This window comes from Corvus brachyrhynchos, unplaced genomic scaffold (genome assembly GCF_000691975.1).
Source record: "Corvus brachyrhynchos isolate BGI_N302 unplaced genomic scaffold, ASM69197v1 scaffold18, whole genome shotgun sequence".
In the NCBI taxonomy this organism is placed as follows: domain Eukaryota; kingdom Metazoa; phylum Chordata; class Aves; order Passeriformes; family Corvidae; genus Corvus; species Corvus brachyrhynchos.
Genome location: NW_008246064.1, coordinates 1,543,771 through 1,560,643, shown reverse-complemented (window position 1 = coordinate 1,560,643; position 16,873 = coordinate 1,543,771). Strand labels below are relative to the sequence as shown.

General features: G+C 44.4%; 2 protein-coding genes across 2 annotated transcripts in view; both read right to left on the bottom strand.

Moving 5' to 3' along the window:
• CCDC13 (coiled-coil domain containing 13) overlaps positions 1–10,859 on the bottom strand; it is a 25,813-nt gene extending 14,954 nt beyond the window's left edge. The window contains 5 exon segments of the mRNA XM_017746796.1: positions 288–404; positions 641–730; positions 3,006–3,148; positions 5,106–5,254; positions 8,738–10,859. Coding sequence (XP_017602285.1) covers positions 288–404; positions 641–730; positions 3,006–3,148; positions 5,106–5,254; positions 8,738–8,952 — 714 coding nt within the window. The 5' untranslated portion in view covers positions 8,953–10,859.
• A 368-nt stretch (positions 10,860–11,227) lies between these two features.
• Positions 11,228–16,863, bottom strand: HIGD1A (HIG1 hypoxia inducible domain family member 1A). The gene is made up of 4 exons (XM_008643103.2): positions 16,806–16,863; positions 15,061–15,168; positions 13,093–13,227; positions 11,228–12,285 (listed from the first exon to the last, which is right to left on the bottom strand). Exons 2-4 carry the CDS (start codon positions 15,161–15,163, stop codon positions 12,236–12,238), a joined length of 288 nt encoding a protein of 95 aa, XP_008641325.1. The 5' UTR covers positions 15,164–15,168; positions 16,806–16,863; the 3' UTR covers positions 11,228–12,235.
• Between the last annotated feature and the right edge of the window lie 10 nt (positions 16,864–16,873).

The following is a 16,873-nucleotide window of genomic DNA, read 5'->3' as shown; positions in this document are numbered from 1 at the left end:
AATGAACCTGGATGTAGGTCACAAACACTTCTGCAGATCTGGGACTTGGAAACTCTAAAGGATTTGTGTCCATTGTACAATGGAAATGCTGGACACAGTGGGGGCAGAGCACGAAATCCGTGTGTCCATGGGCACAGCTCCAAGGCAACCACCACATTTGTGTCTTCCCTACCTCCCCACTCATCTGGACTAATTCATGGGGGCCAATCAAACCAAAAGCCTCCCATCTTCCCAAGACTGAACCTCCTGCAGGGATCCCAGCCCCAGCCTGCACCCTGCAGTGGTACCTTTTGGGTCAGCTTCAGCTCCTGTTTCACAGACTGGAGCTGGTTCCGATATTCCGTCACTTTTAAATGGGCTGCGTTCAGTTTTTCTTGCAACGCTTTCACCTCTGGACTTTCAGCCTTTGAAGAGAGGAATGTACTTGGTGAGAACAGAATCCTCAGGGAAAAACTGAACGATTAAGATCCATGGATCCATCAGGACCACAGAAATTCTTTGTCCAGACCTAATTTTTGGGGTATGGAGGAGGTACAGGGGAATTTGGTCCCAGAACTGGTGACAGGGATACAGCCTTGCCATACAAAGGAGAGAGCTGAGTGTCAGCTGCTGACTTCCTCATTTCAATTACAATTCCTACCAAGTTTCCTTCCAGCATTTTCAGAGTTGATTCCTTGATTCCTGCAGCATCACCACCAAGGGAACGGATTTTTTCTGCGGCTGCCTGTAGCTGGAAAAGAACCCCATTGTTAGTGTAGAAAGGATGCAGAGAACAGCATCCTTCCATGGAGAATTAATTAGCAAAAAAGTATAACTTAGATGTTTATTTACTCTAAAAAAAAGCCCACCAAACTTAATTTTCCCTTGTTTTTAAACACAATCAGTAGGAAAACATCGTTGGTTTTTTCTTCCCAAAAAGTCATGTGTTATTTTACTGTAGAATAACTTCAGAAGATGTTTCTGACTTGCTGAGATGGGATCAGATTTCAAGTATGGAGACTTCTGAGATATTTTATCACCAAAAGTGCCTAAAATTAATGTTTATATACATAAATACAAATCCTGTCCAGCCCAGGATATTCCATAAAAAGCAAATAGCTCTACTCAGTAGAGGAATATAAAAGGAGAACTGACTACCTGACACCCTAAAAATGAGATTTAATGGGGTTAAGGCTCATTTTCCTTAGCTGGGAGCTCTAAAATAGCATTTTTTAATCCATGAAGAATAAAGACTCTGTCTCCTCTTGCTTGCCACAGCAAAGGAAGACAGACATACAACCCCTCCTGCTCTGAATCACGCCCTCTGTTGCTGTTGCAAAGATTTCTAAATGGATGAAAGTGCAGGAATTTGGGGCTGGAAAGGCCAGGAAGTGTTGCTTTAAAGGCTTGGGACTTCATGCTTTGAGGTGGGTGGAAAATCTTGATTATTTGCCTGAATGAAAGAAGGCTCTAAGGAAGAACTCCTTCATTAAAGGCGCATCTGGGGAAAAACTAACTCAGAGCCAGTTCTCATTTCACCCCTTTTGATGGGTTAAGGCCACTCTTTCTACCCAGTTCATAAAGTTTTGTAGTCAATGGACTGAGAATGAGGAATTTCAGCTGGAGCTGGCAGCTGCTGGCCCAAGTTCTAAGGAAATTTTCTGCAAACATCCCTTTGCTTACATGGACCACCCCTTGCCAAGTGATTGTTCGGCGGCCACACCTTCCATTCTGTTTGGGGAACATAACCATGTTAAAGCACTTATGATTTGCAGATTTTTCTGTTTCCATGCAAGCAAAGAGCTAAAAATTTATAAAATAACAGTGTTTTCTATCTATCACCCCACATTTTTGATAGATACCTCCTAGTGTCAAACGTTGCTTTAATTTTACACATCATTTACATCTTCATCATCTTCCTGAAATGTTTGTGCTCCTTTCTTTTTGGGTTAAAATCTGAGAATATTTCAAGTTTCTGTTTGAATAATAGTCATTACACTTCTGCAGTAGGGGAGTAGAACCAAGTTGATTTTTCCTTAAATTATTCATGAATTGCTCCACTACTTGTGTAATTTTGTAGGTCCCAAACTACACCTAATACTTCTTTGCCAACCTGCCAACTGTTTGACAAGACCCCTCTGACCAGAACACTGTGGATTTATGCAGGAGTTCTCCAAAATTTAATTTAATCTATGACTTCTTGATCTTTCAGGTAGCTGGGGTGCAATTCAGGTAGATGCATGACTCATCATCAAGTGATGGTGAAAGACTGAGTCAAAATGTATCTGTCAGCATTATTGATTCATTTAACTGACATCTTCTAAGAAAGCAAAGTTCAGGAAACAAAATAAAGATTATAAAAAAAAAAATCACCAATACTGTGTAAGGAAGAGGAGCAGTAGCCAAAGGACAAAGCAAATACTGACATCATGACATCTCATTTTCAATTCAGCAGCCACCTGAGTAAAATTACTTCTGTGAAAGGTTGGCAAAAAGTCACAGTAAATCAGAAAATTTAACCTTCCTGAGTGAAGATTTGCTGTCTTATATGATATAGTTTGGTGTTGTCTCAGTTCTGTAAGTACTTATTCCAGAAAACAGCTTTTATTATGGGGATGACAAAAGCTTAGAAGAATAAAGAACTAATTACTGACTGGTATTAACGAGGTGGAAATGTAAGACAAAGGTGTGAAATTTGCTCCTCCTCACAAAAAATAAATAATAAGAGAAATATCATTGCCAGACTGGTAGAAAGGTCTCTGTGCTTCTACAAATGAATATTCCTACTTGCTGTTTAATAAATCCTTGTCTCACTATAACTCAGGGATATTCTTTCCTAGCTCCTCCTGTCTGCAGAGGTGAAACAGCTGAGGGCACACATCATGGACACAAATGACCACAACCCAAAGCAAACACAGATTTAAGAGCACATTCAACATGGGAACACGAATCAAACCCACTTTCTGTCCCAGAAGCTGGATTTCCATGTTTTAGGGTGCAAAAAGAGAACAAGAAAAACGCCTCACTTCTCGTTCCAGCTCCTTGACTTTGTGGTTCAGCTGCTTCACTCTGGTTCTCTCACTCTCAGCCTCAGCAGTTATCTCACGGTTCTTTTTGGCCAACTCAACTATTTTAGTGGCTGGCCCATCTCCAGCTAAACCAGACACTCCTGCAAAGAACACATAAAAGCAGAGGACACATTTTACAGGCAGGATTCAGAATAGATGATGCTTTTGTTCTCTGTCACAATGTACTTTTATTGTCCCATCCCTTCCTCTCAGAGCTGTGCCAGGCACTTAAATGAACAAGTGAGGGAAGAGATGTCAGAGGTGCCAGCTGGATGGGTTGATTCTTTGATTCAGCAGCTCCCCACGGCCACATTTCACACTGTAGCAACAGCCACGTGTCACAAGGCCACAACAGTGGTCGCAGCAACATTATTACCTAGAGAGAGCAGCGGTGTTTCCTGCTCACTGCTGGGAAGGATGGTTAGGAACAGGATTTTTTGGCATTATCACAGAAAAAGACAACACTCTGCCTTGCCTGGTTGTTTACTACTGGACGAGTTGCTGGAACAGAGGTGTGAACATTTCTAGACATCTGTCCTCAAAGGTCAGGCACAATATTACAGTTGGGTCCTGGACAAGGTCCAGGAAATGTCATTGTGCCTATTTATAACTCCCTTGGGATTACACAGGGAGCTTTACTGGATGACTCTTTTTAATTGCTCTTTTAAACAGCCATATCACTGGCTCCCTCATCAGGGAGGGTTTGATTAGAGCCACAAACAAAGCAAACCCCAGGCCTGGCTGCTGTGTCACCTGGCTCTGGCTAACATCACCCAGGTGAAAGAAAGCTCTTGGACAAGTGCAAAATCAATATCCTGGCAAACAAAGTCCACTAAAACCTCCAGCTCAGCAAGGAACATGAGCCTGCAACAACAAACCCTTGGTGGGGGGCGTGAAGACAGAACTTGGTTGCTGTTGTTCCTCTTAACTCTTTCACACTCCTTCAGAGCTCTGCAGTAATGACTTTTCTCTGACCTCTGTGAAGGTTATATTCAAGAACTGGGGTGAGGTGAAGGGTGACAGATCACTCACAAGTGAATGCTGAGTTCCATGTAACCCCAGAGACATTAACAGAGTTACACAGAACACAGCTGAGAAGAGAATTTGTTCCTATGCCACTCTTTAAAAAACTTAAAAGAGCTTTAAACTTAAAATCTTTAATAAACTTATGTAAAGAACATAATTTTTTGTTTCAAAAGCATTTATTTAAAAGCACTTCAAACCAATTCATTATTTTAAAAAGCATTTCCACTGTTCTTACTCCTTCATGTGGTTTGTGTTTCCCTTCCCACCTAGGAGCTACTTCTACCTCAGTTTTCAGGATAAATAATGGCTGCTGAGGAATACAGTAAATACTAAACTTAGCAAAGCCAGGATGGTCCTTCCATGTTAAATTGATGGTCTTCAAATGCATTGCACACACTCAACCAAAGCTTTTCTTTCCCAGGCATTGTGGGGATTGCCACAATGCAGACAGGGAAAACAGAGGCAGGGGATTGGCATCAGCCAGAGAAGCTGCAACAGCACATCTGGCTCCTGGTCCTGACCAGGAAGAGTTTATCACCTCTCCTGCAGGCAAACGACAGCTGATTATTAAGAATTAAGGTGTAATTTAATGTTATTTAGTTCTATTTGTTGCTGTCCCCCTTCTCTTCAAGCCTGGTCATCACTGCTGTCCTGACCAACAGTGGCACCCAGTGGAGGAGGTGCAGCCTGCACATTTCAGTTTTTGGAGGACACAAAAGTCACTTTAGAAGCTGGGTTTTGCATTCATCCAGCATCCTGCTTATGCCTTGTTCAGGCAAAAAATAAAAGGAGCCTGAATAAGGAATTTAACTCTACATAGCTGCAGCAAAGCTCTTTGACATTAACAGGATATTTTCCAAAATATGATTTCTACAAAACATCATAATTTTTATGTCAATAATAGCAAGTTTACTGTTCTGTGAGGAACAGGGATCACTGTGTACCCTAAAAGAGCACTATTCTTTTCAGGGACAACTTTTTGTCATCTTCAAGCAACCCAACATGGTGAGAATACAAAGTTGCTGTGTTTACCCGACAGAGCCAACCTCTCCTCCTGCACTGTTTTCTGAAGCTGCTTTATTTCAAAATCTTTCTCTGACACCAGTTTGTAGAGTCTGCAGTTCTCATCCCAGACCTCTCGGAGCTGGTCCTGCAGCTGCTCATTCTCAGCCTCAAGGACACTAGGAAAAAATAAACCATAATTGCAAATAATATACAACTAGATGCTCCTAGGAATTAAATAATGAAACAACTGCACAGTAGATGGGCTGAGGTTACCAGGAGTGGGTTTACTGAATTAGGCAGAATATCCTAAACCTCAGATAAGAACACAAGCTGATTATCTGATCTATTCAGTTAACTTCTTCTTAAAAATAAAAAACTCCACTTTCTTGAGCTGTCTGGGGCAAAACGGAGCAGGTGTATTGAAGTTACCAAATAGTGTCATCTCAGTCTTACTTACCTGATTCTCCAGAGGAAATCAGGCAGCATTCAGCATGTGGGATATTTGTGCTTTCTTTTCTATAGTTTTGACAAAGCCAAGAGAAGCCAACAGAGCATCGACTACAAAGCTGCCCCTGGGGTCCTTTAAAAATGAATGTTTTAGAGCAATTCATAAAAGACCAATTTCCTGTGTCCTCAGCTGATTCCCTTGGAACCCTGTGAGCATCGGTTTTTGTATTGTTAATGCTGCTTTTTGGAATTCATTTAGAAACAGAGAATATCAAAAAAAGCCCTCTGAATGGGAAGAAATAGCCCCGATTCTCCTATTCTTCAGTACATTTAGAAACATTTAAAGGTTTCATCTCTCTAAGACATCCAGAGAATTAGTAACTCTAATCTCTTTACTGCCCTTATATGATGGGTCCTCCAAACATAAAATCCAGGAGCTGTGGCTTCAAGGGCTCAGTTCAATTGTGGGAGTTCAGAATTATCTGAGCTCTCTGACACGGGGTCCTTGAGAAAACCTGGGAACCAATACAATTACCCACACACCGGTGCCACTTGGGCTGCCCACCTGACCCCAGCTGCTGCTGGTGGAAGATGTAGGTCTCCTGTGCCCTGTGATTCCCATGTGGAAGTTCCTGACACCCTGCAACATCTCAGATATCATCAGACTCCTAAATAAGGTGGATGAATTGACTTCTAGATTCTTATTTTCTACAGGGTAACCCTAAATATTTACACTTTGGAGATTTGATTTGGATAAAGTACAGCTGTTACCTGTAGACACAGCCAAGTCAGGTAGCTCAATAATCATCACCATTTTTTTTTATTTCAAAGTTTTAGCAAGCTTTTAGCACCCATTGGACCTGAGAGCTTTTAAATACAGCCTTCCATCTGCCCATGTCAGAATAAATGACCCCTCAAAGCACTGCCATAAACAGCACAGTCAGTTTAGGAGAGGATCCACAATCCATAATTAAGAAATGCACTTGTGTTTCAAAGCTGGAAATCAAAGGGAGATCAAAGGCAGCTGTTTTCAAAGGAGAAGAAAGCAAGGAGCCAACGTGAGCAGAGGAGAGGCAGAACAGAGTTATTCCCACACGAACCACTCAGAGAAGTGAGCAACAAAACTCAGATCCAATTAAAGACACTTGAACCAGAAGATTTTGGACAGTGGGGGATTAATACGAAAAAAGGGTTCTAAGCTCTTAACACACCTGAGCAGTGAGGTCTTCTGAGATCTGGAGTCCAAGTCTTGAGGAAAAGCACTTGGAGGAGGATGGACAAAAATCCCAACTGCACAGAGCAGGAGTCTCCTCTGAGGAACTTCCCCATCTCAGAGGGACTCTCCCCGTTACAGTGGTAGCAGATCCACCTGAGTGCTTCAGCTACAGAAAATCAGCCAAAAGAAACAAACTGCAGAAGGTACCTCTTTTCACCCTCCTTCAAGGAATCAGAGCCAGGTGGAGCTTACGAGCAGGAATTCAGGTGGTTTCCCAAATTGCATGCCCCATTCAGGCCAAAAAAAAAGTAAGCAATTTAAGTGTTATGGAATTGTGTCTTTCCCAACTCTTTTTACAGATTCTCCACGTGATGGGGAGGTTACTTAAATACATTCAAATACAGCAAATAGAGAAGAGAGGATAAAGTTACAGAGAGAACATAACAGAGAGGCAGAAATATCAGCTAAACACTTGCCTAAACAAGATTTGGGAGTAGGATGGGAGGAAGCAAAAAAGAATTCCCAAGGCTCGAAGGAAGGGAGACTTCTGAGAGGAGGAATGTTTTCCAAGTGCTGCTATAAACAGTAGTGACAAGCTGAAATCACTGCCACTGCAGGCCATATGGAGTCCTGTGATCCTGGAACAATCCTCTGATGTGTTGTCATGGGAATACTGCAGAATACATCCTGGTGAATCCCTTCCAGAAACAAATCCTGCCTGGATTTGATCACTCACAACCAGTCCTCTGCTGAATGTACACAAGCAAAGGACAATCCAGATAAATCTGCTACACCTGCCATGTCAGACAGGGACTTTTGACAGTCAGTGACACAGAAACAGAGGTAAACAACAACTCTGGGATTACTCAGGTATAAAGCACTGAACTCTAAATGCTGGGCTTTCCTGTACTCTGCACACTGCCCATGATGTGCCCTGGGAGCACCCAAATCCCTTTCCTCCACCAAACATCTGAACTATGGGAGTGTGCTCAGTTTTTTTCCTCTCCCCCCTCTCAGGCTCAGTTTAAAGGCACAGAAAGGTACAAAATTAATTTCTGGACATAGAGCAGCAATAGGGGATATACATCATAAAGTCACCCCAAGACAGGGAATCAGCCTCCCAAAAATTTTTTTAAAAATCAGATTTCCATCATAATCTTCTACAGATTATCAGGACAAAAAGTTGAAGGCAAGAGGACAGCTGGTAGAGATCAGATCAGGAGCTTAACTTGGCAAATCAGACAGCTCTGGTGAGGCACCGGTGTGTGAAGGAATTTCTTCACCTGGCTTCACCACAACCACAGAGCAAAGCCCTGAACAGCCAGCACTGAAGACACCTTTGGGGTATGTCCAACCTCTGACCTGTTCTAGTTTGGAAAAGAAGGATTAATTGGCTCAGAAGGAAAGGTTGACTATATCCTGGGAGGAAGAGAAATTATCTGAGCTGGGGTTTCAAATCTCCTCCAGTACTCAGCAAAAAAGGAAAAAAACAAGATTAAGGGAGATCCATCCCAAAATGCCCAATGTCCTGGTATTCTTGTGATCCACTAAATCAGGATATGTTGCAAGGAAGGCCCAGGGAGCTCTCTTCTGCACTGCAGGCCTGTGGCTTGCTCCCAATAGCTGCTTTGCCTCTATCCATCCTTGGAAATTATTCATGTAGGGAACCTGTTTGCTTAAGGCTAGGCAGGAACTAACCAACAGTTCAGAGGATGCCAGGGATCCCAAAAGGCAGGATTTTGCCAGGTAGTACCTGGCTGCCCCTCACATGTCACCCTCAACCCCTCTGTCCTACATTTGTAAAACACTGATTATAAAGAGCACAGCACAATGCCCTGAGGATAATTAGGATAATCCTGCTCCTCAGGATAATTAAAGCCCAGTGTGTGAAGACAGAAAGTGTCCTGCCAGCTTAATAATATTGAGTTTCATGAGATCATAAACAAAATATACTTCAGTGACTTCCTGAAGGAATGGTGCTGCCACACCTTTTTACCTTTTGCTGGCATCTTCATTTACAGGGGGTCCTATTTTAAACAGATTTAGATCATTCAGGGCTCTTAAAGTCTCCCTAGTGCTGCCGGTGTCCCTCTGACTGTTCTGCTTTTCCTTCTTCCTCTCCATCACATTTTGCAGCCGCCTTTGCTGTTGCTCCTGATAAGCCTTAAACTGGCTTTTGAAATCTTCATTCACTTTTATGTCTGGCTCCATTGTTTACTAAAAGCAGAACAAGAGGAAGAGACAGAGAGCAGAGATCAGCACTGCTTTGAAAAACACTCCCTTCTGGCAGCTGCTCTGCAGCTTTTCCTCCCTGACCTCTGCCCAGTCTCCCACCACCTTCTCCTCCTCTCCAGCCCCACGGCCTTGCTTCAAGTGCCTTTTTCCATAAATGGCTTTTAAGCAGCCCTAAAAAAAAGGTTGTCGGGTCTTTTTCACTCCAGAATTCAAAAAGCAACGTTTCAAAATGTTCTTAAACAGATCTGTTTAAATAAACATTTTAACAGAGGAGCAGGTTGGGGCCAAATCCAAGAGAACGTGGCAGCCACGTCACACTGGCTAAAGGGAGCACAGAGTGCTTGGGACCATCAGCCTCCCTGCCCACGTCCAGGAAAGGTGGAAATGCCCCCATTTTTGGGTTAATGGGGGACTGACAGAGGAAGAAAAATCATTTTTTTCCTTATGCTCCCTTTGGGCAAGACAAGAGTGTAGCTTACACCTGTCCTCCAAATTTCTAATCACTGAGGGATAACGTTAAGTAACTAAATAATAATGTATTAATTATAAAATATATTTAATTATAAAATATATTATTAATGGATATTTTTAAATAATCATATTGCTACCCAAACCTCTTCTTAGAGAGTTTATCAGAAAGTTTTCTGATAAATTCCACCCCTTTCTCCTTCTGTTTGACATTTATTGTCAGCAAAAAAACCCTGCTGCACCTTTGGTCTAGAAAAACCAATCTGTAAATACTTCAAAAGGCTCGCCCTGCACTGAGTAATTAACACAGGCCCTTTCCCACACTGAGGGAAATCCAATTATCCTGATTAATGCACCAAAATGCAGCGTGTCCCTTTGTGCCAGTGTGTACCTTACGGGCAGAGACTCACCTGGACAAGGTGCACTGAGGACTGACAAGTGCAAAGAGCAGAGTCTGGTGCCTGCACACAGCCCACAGGGCTCTGGGCATGAGACATCAAAGAATTACGGAATCATTGAGGTTGGAAAATTAATTTTAATTGATTAAAGTTGATTCTGAGATTTGGGGAAGGCCTGTAGAGATAAGGAGTCAAATCCGTTTACTTAAGGAAACTTCATAGGAAATTTAGACAGCCCTTCTGGTTTCAGTAACCTTTGGGTTGATAAGTAAATTTATAATTAGACTGGCCCCCACTAATTGGGTGGGTTTAGCCACTGACCTTAAAGATAGCAAAGATAAGCAAGAACATCTTCCAACAGTAGTTGTCTCTCTTCTGAAAATATCCTAGAATTCTTAGTAGCTATTTCAGGCCTTAAATTACCTTCATAATTTTTCTCAGGATTTTCTTTACTTAGACTGCATTACTGATTGATTCATCTATTCATTTATTATTTATTTTACTTATCTATAGGGCAGAAATGTGCACAGTACTCAAGGTGCAGCTCCATCACACCATGCCACAATGGAAAAGCCCTCTAAGATCCTCACATCCAACCATTAACCCAGCACCAAACCTTGTCCCCAAATGCCACTTCCATGGTGATTCCAACACTTCCCTGGGCAGCCTGTTCCAACGCCCGACCACCCTCTGGGTGAAGAAATATTCCCGAATATCTCATCTAAGCCATCCCTGGCTCCAGCCAGGCGGGGTTGGAGGGCTCCAAGGCAGGGTCACCTGGAGCGGGTGACACAGGAATTCATCCAGGTGGCTTTGGAAAGTCTCCAGAGAGGGACATTCCACGCCCTTCCTGGCCAGCCCTTTCCAGCCCTCTGCCGCCCTCAGCGTAAAGAATGCCTTGGTGGTTTTGAGGCGGAACTTCTTGTGTTTTCGTTTATAAATTTTAATTGCCAACCTGTAACTATAACCGCCATCCTCGCCCTGTGACCTGCCAGGACCTGGTCCTGCAGCGCCGCGCTGTTCCCCCATCCCGGGAAACTCCTGCCCGCTTTCCCCCCCCCCCCCTCCTGTCACCGCCCTTCCCGCCACTCCCACACCAATCCCCGCCCCTCGGAGCCTCGGGAGCGGCTCCCTCTCCCCCCTTTGTGGTGGTAGGCAGAGGAAAAGGCGTCGGCGCCCCTCCCCATCCCCATCCGTGCGGAAGCCGCCAACGGCAACAGGGTGATAGCAGCTGGGAATCAAGGAGAGCACCGGCTTGGAATTCACTTTCCAGGAGCGCCGCAGCCTCCTCAGGTGATTTTTATTCAGCTAGAGCAGCTCACGCCATCCCTCTGCAATGGGATGAACGGGAGTTTCCCCCCAACAAATCCATAGGCAAACAGTTGTTACCTCCACTGCTCACTTTTATTTGTATTTAATCTCCCCCTGCTCTGTACAACAGGTCACAGACAGGTGCAGTTTGTGTACCTTGAGATATCTGTAACATCCGAGGCTGTCACCATGGAATGTCAGCTAACAGGAGAAAATGTGCTTTTTTAGCAATTGGCTTTTATTTTCGTGACTGCTGTTGGAGGTACAGGGGGGTTGAGTGTAAAATAACTCACAGAGAAGGGTTTTAATACCTCAAAGGTGATGAGGGGAGCGTTTCAGATTTAATGTTTTTAAATTTTCCATGGGGAGCAGTACCGTATAAATCAGCAAGATCATACACTTTAAAAGCATTAAAACACCAAATTAAGGTTTAGTTTTCACAGTATGTATTTTAAATGTTACATTTAAATGTGACTCAGAAGAACACCTTAAATAAAGTTACAAAATATCATAATCCAAGGGGCTGGTATAGAAAAAGAGGGAAGCCTGTGTCTTCATTAACAACGAATAAATATAACATTTAAATAGCTGCAACATACTTATCTCATGCCTTAAATAAAAATAGATGTTTATATATCTCTCTCAATATTTTAGAAGTCATTTAGTGCTACTGGAAGCTTCTAAATTACAAAGTTGGACACAGAGGATAGAAAAAGACAGCAAAGCATTCCTGACACTCCCTGACAGGAGCCAGTTCAGACATCGTGGGTTTGGGCAACGACAGCAAAAGAAGTCACCAGTTTTAGGACCGAGTTGAAGGAGAAGATAAAGGGATTGCACTCCACTATGTCCCCTAAAAACTGGGATGTGGTGGTGTCACTCAGAGAGAGCCAGACCCCAATACCCGCTCCCCCAGTGCACATTCTGAGGCTGCCAGGTTCAGCACAGTGTACCATACACAAAATAGAACAATGCTCTAATGCCATATATTATTTGTTTTCCTCAAGAACTCCTCAATAGGAGGTTTGGAGCTGCAGTATACAGGCCACCCCACCAGGACAGGGATTTCAGACAGCTTCCCACTATTCCTTGGGCTTCCCCATGTAATCCCGGAACATGGAATACAGCACGCCTGCAAGACAGAAAAAAAACCCCACAATTAAAGAACTGTGTTAAATGAGAAATAATGGATTTAAAAATATGAACAGTAAGAGATGTTCTCGGCAAGACAGAATTTCCCTTCCTCCTCAGCTGTATTTTTTTAATAGCAGTGATGAACACTACAAAAATCTTCATATACAGAGAAACTGTATGAAAATATGCCATCTATGAAAATGCAGATCCTGAGCTAATTTGAGTTGATTTTGTGGCCAAAGTCAAGCTTTTCTGTTGTTCCTGCTGGGAATACAGTATGGACAAAGAGCGTTTCATGGGATATACATTTACACACAGATGAGACCTGGGATGTACAGATCAGGGGCACAGTGTCTCTGTACTTTCAGAGACACAACTGCAGTCCTGAAAATATATATATACACATATATAAAAATAAAAATATAGAATATCATGGTCTACACACGCTGTAGATCTTCCAATGTATTAAATTCAGAAACAGCAACATATTTACAAGGGAAAATATTAGTGTCAGATGAATGTTTCGTTTTTTTGGCCTCTAAAAGGCAGAGAAATAGAACCTCACATTCCATGTCTAGACATAATCAAAACTGCTACTCTGAAATTAAACACTTAAGTACATAAAATCAGATTACTCCAGAAAGGCTGGTCAAGCACCAATAAGGAGCACAAACATCCTGAAATCAATGTTCTGGATACTTCCATCCCGAGGCCGTGCCATGTACACTGCATTATCCACTGGGAGAGATGCAAGAGGCTCTCCATGGGTTGCCCCTCCCAAGGACAGCTCCCATTCCATACGTACCACACGTCAGGGCTCCCACGGCGAAGCCCTGCGCTGCCACGCGCATGTGGATCAGGTGAAGGGACATTTTTGTGTCACCTCTGTGCTTCAGCCTGTACAGCCCGTAGCCAACCACAGCGGCGAAGCCGGCCATCCCTGCAAGGCAAGGAGAGCACCCCTCTGAGTGGAGATCCGGGGCATCGGGAGGACTGAAGGGACCCACCTAAACAGAACAGCCTGCAAATCACTGAGCTGTTTAGGTTGGGAAAGACCCTTAAGATCATGGGGTCCAACCATTCCCCCACAACTGTCAAGGCCACCACGACACCATGTCCCCAAGTGTCACATCTATACAGTTTTTCAATCCTTCCATCAATGGTGACTCCACCACTGCCCTGGGCAGCCCTTTCCCTTGAAGAAATTTTTCCTAATATCCAGTCTAAACCTCCCCTGGGACAACTTGAGGCCATTCTCTGTTATCCAAAAATAAGCCTGTTTTGGTCTGACCCCTCTGGTTTTGTGTAGTGGTAAATCCTGGCCCATCTCCTGGTTTCACTCCAGTGCCACCTCACTCAATGCACAAGTCAGTGCAGGAAAGAGCAAGAGACTTCCAGCAGCATTAAAATGCCAAAGGAGCAGCTCAAGGTGTCAGAATTCCCTGGATATTTTTCAGGCAGAACCAGGGCTCCTTGCACCCCCTTTCCTGGATGGACACTCACACCCAAGACCCCAGCTCAGCTGCTGCTTGGACTCTCAGCATGTGGATGCTCCCTGATGTACCCACTGGCCTGCTGCAGTTGCTGTTTTGGGCGTTGTCACATTTGGCCAGGTGCCACGAGGGCAGGACAAGTCACATGTTATTGTCCCCAAGCTGTGAGGAGGGAGGCTCTGCCAGGTCTCTTTCCCAGGGCCAGAATTCACTGATAGTCCTTCAGCAGAGCAAATAGCCCCCGGCTTTGCCAGCTCCAACCTCTGAACACTGATGCTCTCACAGAATACATGGCAGCAATGCACAAACTTTTCCATTTCCATCCATTTCACTCCATTTTTAGGATTATTTGCACAGTTCAAAGGTGGCTGCCAAGTTTTAAGCACTGTGTATAATTTACCGAGCAGAGCACAGGCAGTTTGTCTCCCTGAGCTGGAGCATTGCCAGTGCCACCAGGAAGCTATAAACACTTAATTCCTGTGGCACCTTCATTAAATACCAATTAAGAGTTTTAGGGCGTTCAAGCTCTGACAGAAGGCCAAAGGTGAGTTCTGACAATCTGCTTCGGGGAACTGGAACTCGTGGAGGTCATGATACTCCTGAGCAAGGTGGAGACAAAGTCCTGTGACCACGGAACCAGTGACGGAAATCTGCTGGCAAACGCTCGGAACAGTTCACCCCAAGTGACCCTGCTGCTCTCCATTTAAGGTGGCTGGCAATCAAAACGTGTCTCGTGTCAGACAAAAGCTGATCCCTGCTCCCCTCAGAAGCTTTTTGGGGGTCTCAGCAGAGAGGCTGCGAACTTCAACAACTTCCTCAAGCTGGGTAACATTAAATTTATTAAAAAAATGCATTTTGAACTAAGTCATGGCAGCAGAGGGCTGAAACGTTTACCAGACAGGCTGTAATTTAAATCCTTCTAGTTTGTATTTTGATAGCTTTTAAGTCACTTTGTAGTGGTCACATAATTCCCAGGAACTGTGCTCCAGAACAGCTGCACAACACACTCCTTAACCACCTGACAGCATCACTTTAATGTGTTTTCTAACCTCACCTAAAAAGCCTTTCAGGGTTTGTTGGTTTGGGGTTTTTTCTTATACTTGGAGGTTGTGAGTTTTTTTATTTAAGGTAACAGACCTCATTAATTTCCCTCTTTCTTGTAGGACAAATATTATGGGGAAGTAATTTCTAAGTGATTTCCTGTTCACAGAAAAAAGGTGAACAGTGATGGTGGTTGCCCTGTCGATTGTGCAAACACATTTCTCCATTTTTGAACTCACCAATGGGCACAAATGGCGTCTCCTTAAATTTTCTTATCAGCTTCGAGGTCTGGCTGGTGTCTGCCTCATACTCAGAGAAAACGGATTCCTGGCTGGGTGACATGGTGGCTGTGAAGACAAAGAGCCTCGCTTCAGGTTTTGGAAACTCCAAATTAAGAGAACCTTTAGGAAAAGAAAATCCTTTGTGTATTCCACCAGTCACAAATATCCAGGTAGTGAGATATAAGAACAGGAGCCATGGACAGATGGTTTAATTCAAGTGAAGCCTTGGGAAGCAGGATTGTTGCTTACCAGGAGAGATAAGAACCAGTACAAAACCAAATAAAGTAGGAAAGCAAAAAACTTCTGCCATCTGTTTTCACACCGTTACAGATCCCAGTGACCTTCCCATGCTCACAGGCAGCCACAGAAAGCTTTGGTCACTGCCTGCCTTTCCTTTTAAGAATTCCATGCCTCACCACTCCGCTTGGCTTTCGCAGGCTGGTCCTTTATGGCAGTTCTGACCTCAGCAAAGCTCACTTCTCCCCTCTCCTTCCCTGCCAAGAGCAGCAGCCACAGCATTCGGGTTGGGAAGCACAAGCCACTGCACAAGGTCAGCCCCGCCTGGCAGCTCCTCAATCACTACAGCCTATCCCACCTCAACACAATTCCAAATTCCTGATGGAGAACACAGGGATGGAAAACGGCCACCGCTGAGGAGCTGGAGGAAGTCCTGAAGCCCTCAATAGGTGCAGACTCGTGTGGGGACACATCAGGACGAGAAATCACACACAAGCAATTTCTCACCTTCCCCTGAGGAAAATAAAAAGTAGTAAGAGCCCTGAGAAGGGCTCCACTCACAAAACCATCAGCACCAAAGTGAGACCATCCTCCAGAACCTCCCAGCTTTCTGTGCTGGGAATTACACAGATTACACCAAAACCTGTTCCCTCCTCAGTGCTCGGCACAACCATCGTTCAATTAATGACAATTTCTGCCCAGTGACACCACAGAGGGCCCCGCTAGAAAAATCTCTACTGCTATTATTCAGGTTTGCTGCCAACAGCAAAACACAGCTCAGGGGCACATGGAAAGGCTCCAAGCTCTCAGAATAAACTAAGAGGAATTTCATTAAGCAGAGGCCAGTAACCATAGGCAGAGGAGACATTTCAAAGGTGGCTGTGCTCTCTGGTTACGCAGCATTTAGTGCACGCCCATGTGAGCAGACTGACTGGTTTTCAAACCATTTCCTCTGCAAGGCCAAAGGATTTGGCCTCTCTATGCCTGCTATAACCACCCTTATTTGCTAAATGTAAATTATAATTTTAGCCTGACTCATTCAGAGAAGGAAACAAGAGTTCCCTACCACTCAGCAAAGGAGGAGACAGCCAGAGGTTAGATTTACACAAGAAAACTATATTAAAAGTGAAACAATTCATCCACCACGAGAAGTTTCTGTGACCTTCAGCTCAGACCAAGATGAGCACAGGGCAAAGGAAACCATGTGAAACACACGGCCCGGCTGCCCTGACCTTGCCGACACCGAACAGGGAGGTCAGGGCACCTGCGTCACCCACGGGGGACACTGAGGGAGGACCATGGGTGGGAAGTTGACAGGTCCCAGCATCCCTCCCGGCAAGGTGGAGGCTCTAGGTACCCCCAGGCTGCCTTCCGCCTACCCAGCTCCACATGGGCATCCTTCCCCACTCCAGCCCCAGGCCCCCGCACCCCACACAGGGGCTCTTCCCCAAGGCAGCCCCACTCACCTTCACCGCACTCCAGCCTTCCGCCCCAGGTTCCCGCACCCCATATGGGGCCTCTGCCCCACTCCAGC

Excerpts from the sequence above, each read along its gene's own strand:
- HIGD1A (XM_008643103.2), bottom strand. The coding sequence starts at position 15,163 with ATGTCACCCAGCCAGGAATCCGTTTTCTCTGAGTATGAGGCAGACACC. Across the intron at positions 13,228-15,060 it reads GACGCCATTTGTGCCCATTG|GGATGGCCGGCTTCGCCGCT; the intron begins GTGAGTTCAAAA and ends CTTGCCTTGCAG. Across the intron at positions 12,286-13,092 it reads CGTGGGAGCCCTGACGTGTG|GCGTGCTGTATTCCATGTTC; the intron begins GTACGTATGGAA and ends TCTGTCTTGCAG.